The 12040-nt window shown below is 41.1% G+C and overlaps 1 protein-coding gene across 1 annotated transcript in view; it reads left to right on the forward strand.

The window, feature by feature from the left end:
- ATG3 (autophagy related 3) overlaps positions 1 to 12040 on the forward strand; it is a 40545-nt gene that overhangs the window by 15429 nt on the left and 13076 nt on the right. The window contains exons 6-9 of the mRNA XM_069761676.1: positions 1185 to 1292; positions 3518 to 3567; positions 6230 to 6305; positions 7885 to 7919. Coding sequence (XP_069617777.1) covers positions 1185 to 1292; positions 3518 to 3567; positions 6230 to 6305; positions 7885 to 7919 — 269 coding nt within the window. The remainder of the gene's footprint in view (positions 1 to 1184; positions 1293 to 3517; positions 3568 to 6229; positions 6306 to 7884; positions 7920 to 12040) is intronic.

The raw sequence follows: 12040 nt of genomic DNA on the forward strand, positions 1-12040 counted from the left end.
TTTGCGGTTTTTTAGCGTTTTTGCGCTATAAAAACGCTATAAAACAGCAAATCTGCATACATTAAGCATCCTATCATTTTTAATGAAATCCGCAATTTCTGTGCACACGATGTGCATTTTTCCGCATGAAAAACGCATTGCAGAAAAATAATGCACCTGCTAATTTTGCGGTTTTTTTCGCGGTTTTCCCACTGTCTAATGCATTGGGAAATGTCCGGGAAAAAGCGCGCAAAAACCGCGCAAAAAACACATGCGGTTTTCTTGCGGAAATCTGGCAGAAATATCCGAATTTTCACAGGAATTTTGTGCATGAATTCCTGAACGTGTGCACATAGCCTTAGGGTATGTGCACACGTCAGGATTTCTGGCAGAAATTTTCCTGACAAAAACCGGACATTTCTGCCAGAAATCCGCATGCGTTTTTACCGAGTTTTTCACACGTTTTTGACATGTTTTTGGTGCGTTTCCAAATGCATAGAATAGCTGGAAAAACACAGAAAATCTGCAAAATTAATGAATATGCTGCTTTTTTTTTTACAGCAATGCGTTTTTTTTTCACATTTTCTGTGCACAAAACATGCAGAATGCATTCCAAATGATAGGATGCATAATGTATGCATTTTTAATGAGTTTTTATAGCGTTTTTACCGCGAAAAAACCTTAACGTGTGCACATAGCCTTACTCTCTTGTCAACTGTTTCTTCAGAGAGGAAGTAGCAATTCTAAAAGTCAATATCAACTCTTAACAAGCCTTGTCATATGACTTAGGATAAAAGCTTGACTTTTAGGATTGCTACTTCCTATAGGTGGTACTAGCGTTCTAGTCCTCTCCCTCTCTGAAGAGACAATTTGCATATTTCTCAGAGGAGAATTGCGGCTGAAAAGTCTCCTCACCTTGGCATGTCAGGCTTGACATGTCAATCTCCGCAAGGAGAAACGTTATGTATGTGCAGGTTGTGTCCTTTCTCATGCCTGAGTTCGCATGCTCGCACTACAATCCCACTGACGCAGAGCATAAATGAGCCGGGCTCCAGATAGGGGGATGTGTAAGGCAGAAGCTGTAAGTCATGGCACCTGCATAGCACCACAGGCTCTTTGTTCTGTGATAGTGATTTAAGTGATGGAGGGTTTTCTGCCCTTAATATTTCTATGCGTTGAAAATCACTCCTCATTACTCCTCTCAGTGCCCTGTTATAAAAGATGTAAACAGATGGAGTACTCCGATGAACAGGAAGCCATCATAGAAGAGGATGATGGAGACGGTGGTTGGGTTGACACTTTTCATCATGCAGGTAAGTTATACTTATGGGCTTTAACGTTCCTCCCTTGTCATATAATGTTTATGTATGAAATTCACTAAGCACAGGGACGAGCTGCAAAGTCTTGTGTGAATTGGAGGTTACAGGGGTTGTTCTTTATTTGGGCAAATGAAGAGCAAATTACCAAGGGCTCAATTAGTTAATTAGTTATTTCCAATTTTTCTTAGTATTTTTTTCTTTGTTTTAATCTTGTAGTCACTGCCAAATTCTTTAAAATGGGGCACTCAGTTCATGAACTTGATGCAAAATCGAGGGTACTCTATGCTTTTTGTCTCTACCCTTGGAGTGAGAAGTGCCAATAAAAAGCAACATTTGGTAAAAATCAAATTTTATTATTCCTTTAAAAGATCTGGATAAGAAAAGTTGTCAAGGACAAATGAAAGAAAGACTTGAAAAAAGTGGCGCGAAATGTATAGCAAATAAGCAAATACTAACGTCACTTAAAAAAAAGTGAAAATTACTCCAGATAACTGGAACAGCAGCAATGATGAATCTGGGCTCAAGTCATTATCTCCATTAAATAATAATGGTGTATGGTAAAATATGAATGTGTGTATATACACTAATATATATAATATAGCCAGATCTATCTTGTGCTAACTGATTATTAGGCAAAATGATCTATCTAACTAGTTTTCCCCAATTTGATGACATTAGCAGACTCTTCTCTCTGCTATACATTGCCTGTTCATGTAATATGGGAATTTTTCTACCTTGTGCAGCCAAGCTGAGTGTATTATGTATTTCTTGTTAGCAAAATAAGGATTTTTGGTACTCGCTGTAAAATCTTTCTTATAGCCTTCATTGGGAGACACAGGAACCATGGTTAATGACTTCCCCCCACCAGACTACACCTGGGTAGATGACATCCAGTTATTCAGTAAGTGCAAAAACCGTATTAAAAGCAAAACCCAGACCACCACCATCCCCCACCCCCCAAAGAAGTGATGGTGTTGTGTTCCCCAGGGAAGAGATTTTTGCTGTGAGTACCAAGTATTTTTTTTCTGTCGCTTCATTGGGGGAGAGAGAGGAACCATGGGATGGCCTAGAGTCGTCCTGCAGAAGGCAGAATAACAATCCCTCAGGTTATAACCCGAGAAACTGCCATTTCGTCCCCTTCTGCTAAGACTTGCATTTCTGGACACTAAGCGCTTCACAATGATATGGACAGAAGATTAAGTAATGGCCCCAATGGAATAGAAGAACATGCGTCTTGAGGCATGAGACCCAAGAGGTTTTTACCCAGGAGTGAGAGCGCTGTGCCCTGGCAGGGGCCCCATAGCGAAGATCGACCTTTTGCATTGGCAGATCGAAACAGCAGCAATGGTAGCCCTAGAGGTTGTCTGACCTCCATCGGAGCATAACGGGATGACCCACAGGGCAGCTGAACATTCAAGCAGACCTGTGAGAGGCAGAGCTGAACAGCTGTGACTACGTCATATTGTGTTGTAATAAATATTACAAATGCAGTGCATAAATATTCTGCCTACCAGAACCGTAACCATTATATGTATCTATGATGTTCCTGTAGTGGTGGAAAGCCTTTACAGATGATTAGCTGAACAGCACGCTGGGCGTCAGGATAGGACTGGGGTGCTGCCCAAAAAATTACCACAGGAAAGCCAGTGCAGTGCCCAAGTGCAGCAAGGGACCTACTAAACTGAAGAAACTTGTCCTGTAGATAGGCATCAGGAAGTCTGGGCTCCATCTTCTGTTCTCCACAAACTTTCCTCGCTGTGGTGGGCAGGATTCAAAGGCAAAAGGACCAACTAACCCAGGTATCTGATGGTCAACTGTGCCTGCTATACCAACAAGAGGGTACAGGCTGTAGTCTGTCTCTCCGTGGTGTTGAATTGCCTCATTCACACTTTGTTACTCATCCTATGAAAATGTAGGCAGTAGTCATGTCTTCTTAATAGCAAAGAGAAAAACCAGTAGTTTATTCCTAACCTGCCTAATCAAGGCTAAGATAGGTCTGATACTTGGACCCATGTCTGCCTCCGAATGACACTACGCTAAACTGAATATCTGGGTGTCGGCCGCCAAGGTGTAGTCACCCCATGATTATTAACCCATGGTTCCTGTGTCCATCCAATGAAAAGCCAGAGAAAGGTAGTTTTGTAATTGACTTTCTATAAATCATCCCCTGACGCCATATCACTTTCCGTCACATTCTAATTAACGCCTGTGTCTCTTAGGTGTGAACACTGTCACTGAGGCCGTGAAAGAAATTACACTTGATACTCAGGTAAGAGTAACAGATTTGCTTGTTGCGCTGCAGGCAATTTGCAGAATAATTCACGCGCTGCGCAGTGAGATGCATGTTGTAAGTGAGGAATTCTGTATTTTTAAGGACTTCCAAAAATCTGATGTAGTAAAAAGTTCTTCAGCTCTTAAAGTTCTCTCTGTTATATAAAAGATGCTAACCACTGGTTCTTCCTCTAGTTGAGATGGTTGAGGAACCCTAAAAAGTGCTACTAAAACCTGTTGATCCTATTTTTATTTATTTTACTCTAAATATTGTGTAATATGAAACTTTGGTTTTCCCTTATATATTGAGATGTATTATTTGAGAAATTAACATATGTTTTCTAGTATCGGTCAACTACACGGTTTTAAAAATCAGAGATGGTCTAATGTAAATCCGAAAGTCTGGTCCTTTTTGTCAGAAGCTAGACAGGGCAATCGATGGAAGGAACAAGCAAACTGAGAAACAAAAAACATAACTAAATAAGTTTTAAGCACTTTTACGACTGATGACGTACATCTATGTCACTGGCCGTGTCCCTGCATTTGATTCAGGCTCAGGCACTGAGCCCGCATTTTACCCTGTCAACAATCAGCCATCAATTGCCTCTTAAATGCCACTGTCAATCACAGACAGCGGCATTTAACACATGCAGGCAAGAAGTGTATCAGTGAACATGTCTGGAGTCTACTGAATAGCCCATGCATGTCATCACGATCATCCTGTGAACATCGGTTCGTGGCCGATGTTCTTAGGTGGTTATGATTTTTGCTATACATAGCAATAGCTGAAGCCTTGCTATGTGTAGCACAAGTGATCAGACGATTATACAGTAAAAAGTAAAATAAAACACAAGTTCAAATCGCCACCCTTTTTCCCTATTTAAAAATAAAGCAAAAAATCACACATTTGGTATCACTGCAATCAGAAATGCCTGATCTATTAAAATTGAGCCATTTGGTAAACTAGGCAACAAGAAAAAAATTATAACGCCCGAATTTTCTTTTTTTTTTTTTTGCCATTGCAATAAGAGGTGATCAAAATGTCGTTTCTACCCCAAAATGGTATCAGTAAAAATGTCAGCTCTCCACACACAAAATAAGCCCTCACCCAGCCTCAGATCCTGAAGAGTGATCTTGTTAGGGATCTTGGGGAAAATTGTGACCAAAAGCTATAAAAAAAAAAAAAAAATTAGACAAATTTCTGAATATTTTTTTTACCACTTAAATGGAAAAAAATCTTGTTTGGTATTTGCGTACTTTTACTGACCTGGGTAATCATATTGCCTGGTCAGATTTACCATATATTGAACATAGTACATGATAAACCTTAAAAACCAATGTGAAATTGCTCATATTGCTATATGGCTAGAAAAATAAAAAAGTTATGGTTCTTGGAAGAAGGGGAGGAAAGAAATCTGAAAATCATCCGGGGGCGAAGGGGATAAAGGGAACCTGTCAGCTGATTGCCAGCTGCCCATATCATGGGCATCATGTATCGGCCTCTGGCTGTGTGATCACAGCCATATGTTTGTCTCCTGTAGGAAGCCGCCTGTACGACGTACGGCTCGTTCCCTGGCGGCTTCTTCCTGATGACAGTGACTGACAACCTCTGCCTATTTGCTCATGCTATGAAAACTGTTGCAGGAAAATAGCGCAATAGGGTTTTATCTAAGATTGAGCAGTCAATGCAAGTTAAAAGCACTCACCAGATGTAGCTTAAGACAAGCATTGGAGAGATTCGCTGCCCCAGATCCACAAGGGAGCGGCCGTTGAGAATACAGTGTAGGAGAACGTGGTCAAATTCTGTGCTTAGAATCTTATGTGGTATTTCCTGATGAAGGAGTTTTTTGAAACTCAAACGCGTTGAATTAAGACCACCTTTGGACTACATGATTCAGTAGCGCAGAATTTGACCACGTTCTCCTCCATTGTATTCTATTTGCACATGCTAGCAGTGGCTTGTCAGTCACTGTCAGCAGTCGGGGAGAAGCCGCTGGGATCCCACCTGTGCGACTAGTCAATAGCGTGTGTTGGGGGGGTCTTAGCAGAGATTGCTTACAAATCGTGTATGTCACACTCCATGGAAGACCTGTCCTGCGTTACAAAGACAACCCATCCATTAGAAGAGACACCATGTACTTACTTTCCCCTATGGTGGTGCTGCATGGAAATTTAAAAGGATATTGTATATTTGTGGCATAGCCGCAGAAAATGCTCTAAATCCATAGTAGTTACAGGTCCCATCAATGACTCTTGCTTCTTTCTCTAGAGAGAATTCCTGTACAAATAGGTGGGATACCCAACCACCTCTCCACTGAATTCAAGTCCCCATTCTCACCGTGGGTCCAGATCCCATTGGTGGGATACGCGTCTACACATCCCATGGATTTGCCATGAATGGATGAGATGGGGATATCCCTTTAACATGTAATGCCACAGGTTACATCTGAGTACTGGGAGTACCAGCCCGGAAACATTGTAGTCAGTTTATTGTTAATGGGCCATAGGGAATGGATACATACACGCAGAGAACCACTTTAGCTCCGAGTAGCGGCACGTGTTCTGTTTGTCTTAGATTCCATGATGTTTGGGAATTATCGCCTATTCCCACATTCAGGTTACAATTCTCACCTTTTTTCATGTATATTCTCTCATACAAGGATTCTGGAAAAGCAACCAGCCGTGCAGCTTGTGATGATGATGACGACGATGATGGGGAAGCTGCAGATATGGAAGGTAGAACTTTCCAAAACATTCAACTGTGTGTGTGTTATAATATTTTGTGAATAATTATCTTTCTGCTGTTTTTTTTTTTTTTTTTTTTTAAATGCATGCACCTGCTCACTATACTGAACCCCGCCGCCCCTCTTCTAATGCTGCTGGGGGTCTGTACTCGCTCTTCCGGGCACGTGATTGTTGCAGCCAATCTGATGGGTTTCTGATGTTTTGGGGAGTTTGCTTGTGCTTAGGGTAATTGGGTAAAACCGAAAAAAAAAAAATTGAGTTGATGTCTGATTTAAGAGTATATTGGGTCTTTAAAGGGATTGCACAGCCTCTCTGCCACCTAATCTGGCAATGGAGAAATGCTGCTGCCTGTTGTGGCCAAGGCAAGGCAACCATCCCCCATCCAACAAGTATCATACATGTGTCCTATTAATTAGAGGACCAATGTGAAATAATTGCAGTGTGTTGGGATACCTGCCAGTACAACTGTCCATCAAGTGTATAGGTCCGTGTCTGATCAGCCAGGAGAGGCTGCTCAGCCCTTTAAAGGAACACATGACATGCTGGGCTTAAAGGGAGAAACACACAAAAAAAAGCATCCCCATGTCATGCACCATCACCTCCTTAACACCTTCCCATATTAGGAGGGGAAATAATGTCCTGGGCAGGGGTCCGCATGTCTAGAGGGGACTCGGGGTGCTAACTTGGAATTCCTGAATTTAATAAGACCATGATTTTCACTATATACACCTGTACGTACTGCAGTATGTAATGCAAGCAATCAATCAATCACAGGTTTAAGTCCTCTAAGGAAACTTATAATTTTAAAGTAAAAAAAAAAATTACAAAATGTTTTTTAAAATATGAAAAAATATATAAAAAGTAATCGCCTTCCTTCTCACCTGTAAAAAAAAAAAAAATAAATAAAGGAAATCAAAATATAAAATTGTTTATCCATATAGGTACATGCCATAAATAGAAAAAAAATCCAAACTCCAGAATTGCGTCTCGGCAACACAAAGCAAAAAAAAAAAAAAAGATAAATGTTTCAGAAAATTCTGAATTTTTTAATTTTTTATTCCATCACTTAAATCGAAAAAATCTTTACATTTTGAATTGGTGCAATCACACTGACCTAGACAGTCATGTTTCCAGGTTATTTTTTAATACATAATGAACAGTGTTAAAAGCAAAAACAATGGCACAATAGCAATTTTTTTTTTCCACCGTTTTATCTCACTTGAAATTTTTTTTCCTGCTTTTCAGAACATTGGCAAAATAAATGTTGTCATTCAAACTAAAGCTGCAAAAATAACAAGCCCCAATACGTCAGTGTCAACTGAGAAATAAAAAGCCCTATCATAATGGTGTATTACCCAGAGTGTTCTTTTAGAAGGAAATTAACCAATTCTAAAGTAGCAGGGCAGAATTATAACCTTTCGTGTTTCTATGGAATATGACATTTGTTTCTGTAATATTGGGATTATTGGCAATAAATAAAGCCAAAAAGAAAATTGTAAGGAAGACAAACTGCTTCACAAGTGTGTGAGTGGACCTGCACCGTACTTATATGTATTTTTGTTTTTTTTAGAATATGAAGAAAGTGGCCTACTAGAGACTGATGATGTAAGTGTATTATTGTCCGTTTGGTCAAAGCTGATCTCCTGTAGCTCCATGTTACCTGATGCTGGGGATAGGGTCATGGCTCTGTCTGTTGTATGCAGAAAACTTGTGAATATTGCCTGTTATGAGACAGGGCCCAGACAAGGCGTTTGAGACCGAAAAATTGCCCCCAAATAATTCTGCATTACCATCACAATTAGTCTTTATCATCACACCCCAAAGTTAATAAAGAACCCAGACCAAACACGAGAACACAGTCTCCAAAACCTAAAGACCCCGGGATACGCCAAAATACTCTAGGCAAAAACTCTGCCCCCAAATGGCGATATTAGATTCTTGCAAAAAAGGAGGAACCCAGCGAGGGGAGAAGGAACAGTAATAGATGTTTTTGCAAAGAACTTCTCAATATTTAATGAATCCAATAATGTTACATATATAGACAAAAAAATAACCCCTCACCCCCCTAAAACTACGCATTTCGGCAGATGCCTTTTTCAAGTTTTTCAAGTGAACCAACAATCTAATATCGTCATTTGAGTGCCAAGTTTTTGTTTAGTGCGTTATACGGTATGATCCTACTTGGGCACCGCTACCAGGAATGCCATATTCTACTACTAAACAACAAAATAGAGACCTTAACCTCAAAATAAATACACACATCACACCGGACCACATGGCAAATACAGAGCCTATAAAGACCGATTCAGATAAGACCCCTAAAGAAGTGCAGACCCAATAACTATTAACTATAGACTAGACCTCCTGCATAAATCCATGTTTTAGATCAGACCCATGAAATGGGGGTCAAGTACCTGGTGTCCAGTAGCTTATTCATCTGTTCTAGCTCCAGCACTGTCTGGTGACACTCTTTGATCTACAGCTAGATCTGAGGGTAGACTCTGAGAGTGCAGGGATCTTGTTCAGAAGATCCCTGCACCTGTAGATTCCCTAGGCACACTCAGATTCCCTTGAATGCAAGGATCTTGTTATATTGACTTCTAGGTTTGAGTGACATCAGGTTATGAGGAGTGATGAGCCTTGTCTATTTTTTGTAACATTTGCCATCCATTTTAATAGACCTTGCCCTAAGCACTGCTAATCTGCAATCCAGTCCCAAGTTGCCCACACATTTTTCATCACACCACAACATTAATGAGGACCCCAGAGCAATCTCCTGAATAAAATGACCCCAAAGAAGGGAAATACAAACCCTATACCACTCTCCAAAGAAGATCCAAACCTTGAAATATACAGTTGGTACACCCCATTAAATTTTGTTTCATTTCAGTCATTTGGTAAATTCCAAAAAGTTCTTTTTTTTCTCATTAATCTACACTCTGCACCCCATCTTGACTGAACAAAAAAAAACTAATGCAGTAATTTTTGCAAATTTATTAAAAAAGAAAAACTGAAATATCACATGGTCATAAGTATTCAGACCCTTTGCTCAGTATTGAGTAGAAGCACTCTTTTGAGCTAGTGCAGCCATGAGTCTTCTTGGGAATGATGCAACAAGTTTTTCACACCTGGATTTTGGGATCCTCTGTCATTCTTCCTTGCTGATCTATCCAGTTACGTCAGGTTGGATGGTGAACGTTGGACTGCCATTTTCAGGTCTCTCCAGAGATGCTCAATTGGGTTTAGGTCAGGGCTCTGGCTGGGCCAGTCCAGAATGGTCAGAGTTGTTCTGAAGCCACTCCTTTGTTATTTTAGCCATGTGCTTAGGGTCATTGTCTTGTTGGATGGTGAACCTTCGGCCAAGTCTGAGGTCCAGAACGCTCTGGAAGAGGTTTTCATCCAGGATATTTCTGTACTTGGCCGCATTCATGTTTCCTTCAATGACAACTAGTCATCCTGTCCCTGCAGCTGAAAAACGCCCCCATAGCATGATGCTGCCACCACCATGTTTCACTGTTTGGATTGTATTGGGCAGGTGATGAGCAGTGCCTGGTTTTCTCCACACATACCGCTTAGAATTATCACCAAAAAGGTCTATCTTCATCTCCCCAGACCAGAGAATCTTATTTCTCATAGTCTGTGAGTCCTTCATGTGCTCTTTAGCAAACTCTATGCAGGCTTTCATATGTCTTGCACTGAGGAGAGGCTTCCGTCAGGGCTGGAGGGCTGCAGTGATAGTTGACTTTGTGGAACTTTCTCCCATCTCCCTACTGCATCTCTGGAGCTCAGCCACAGTGATCTTGGGGTTCTTCTTTACCTCTCTCACCAAGGCTCTTCTCCCATGATTGCTCAGTTTGGCTGGATGCCAGGTCTAGGAAGACTTCTGGTGGTCCCAAACTTCTTCCTTTTAAGGATTATGGAGGCCACTGTGCTCTTTGGAACCTTGGGTACTTTAAACACAGCTGGCCTCCAATGAAGGAGTAGAACCATCTCATGGAGGATCACAAGGAAATGGACAGCATGTGACTTAAATATGAGTGTCTGAGCAAAGGGTCTGAATACTTATGACCACGTGATATTTCAGTTTTTCTTTTTTATTAAATTTGCAAAAATGTCTACATTTCTGTTTTTCTTCAGTCAAGATGGGGTGCAGAGTGTGGGGTGCAGAGTGTACATTAATGTGAAAAAATGAACTTTTTTGAATTTACCAAATAGCTGCATTGAAAGAGTGAAAAATGTAAAGGGGTATGAATACTTTACGTACCCACTGTATATAGACCATGCAAAAGTAAATAACGATTTCAGAGCCCGTAAATAAATAAGAATTCACAACAGATTCCCTAAAATAAACAAATGCCAGAATAAGTGCAGACCCTAGTATAAAGAAATGATCCCCAAAATTTTCCATATTCCCAAAAAAAAACTGCAGGCCCCCAGACAGGACCCTCTAAAGAAATACAGACCACAGAATAAATAGCTCAAAATAAACTCCGACATAAATGCATACTTCAGACCAGACTATAAAATGCCTATCTCAGACTAGACTGCAGAATAATCACCTAAAGTCCATACAGATCCCAGATCAGCTTCCAAAATAAATCCAAACTTGTAGATCGTTGGGTGTCCCACTGTTGTGATCCCACCAGTTGTCAGAACTGAGCACTTCAGCTGATGCTCCATTCACTCTCTATGGGAGGGGCTGCCCACCATAGCACTCTGCTTTTCTCGACAACCCAGTAGAGCATGAATAGAGCGGAGGTTGAACGTGCACACTGCCGCACTGGTTTTACGTTTTCTACTCATGACGACATCTGTGCATCGGAGGTTGAGACTTGGCCCCTCCACCAGCTGCCAGTATTTCTCCATGTCACTGATTATTCAGTGACCTGCCTCCGTTTTGAACTTTCATGCCTCCATCATTGGGTGGGCAGCACATGCCCAGTGCGAGTTTCCATGTCTATTCTTCGGGTCTTCCATATGCGCTGACTCCTGCACCATTTTATTGAAGACCAGACGTGGAATTTCACTGCGCAAACTCAATGATGGCGGCGGTGGTGCAAAGTTTCAAAGCTAAGGCAAGTCACTAAATGATCAGTGACCTATAGAAACATAAGAAGCAGGCGGAGGGGCCGGAGCAGAAGACCCAGGGCTGCCCCTATGCACAGAAGACATCATGAGAAGAAAACTTCAACTTAAAACCATGACTTAAAAAGAACCTTCAACAAAGGTATCAATGTAATCAGTGTAATAGCGCCATTATGGCCGTTAACTTTGTAGTGATAAATCCTGCTTATGGGTTCCCTTTTAAGCCTTCACTACATAACCCTTCTTGGGTGCTAGTATATAGAGCTGAGCACGCACCATACCCAGTGCTACACAGCTGGCATCTTCCTGTAACGGCAGAGACTGGAGCTAGCTCTGATCGCTGCTGCGTAACAATTACGGTAAGTGCCACTGTCTATCACTGACCATCACATTTATATAGCGGGGTTGCTGGTGCACGCATGCAATATCTCTGGTGAGCTCCAGTGACGTGAATTTGGGGTCCAATGGCTTGTCATGGTATTATGGCAGCCAGAGCTCCCCATACCATTTTGGTTGTCCTATGAAGCCGTAAACTAAAGGTAAAAAGAAACAAAACAATTGTTCCCCTAGAAGAAAATTACAATGAAAAGCACAAAAAACAGCCCTTATACAACTCTACCGTAGTTTCAGAAAACTGCAGC

This window comes from Ranitomeya imitator, chromosome 3 (genome assembly GCF_032444005.1).
Source record: "Ranitomeya imitator isolate aRanImi1 chromosome 3, aRanImi1.pri, whole genome shotgun sequence".
In the NCBI taxonomy this organism is placed as follows: domain Eukaryota; kingdom Metazoa; phylum Chordata; class Amphibia; order Anura; family Dendrobatidae; genus Ranitomeya; species Ranitomeya imitator.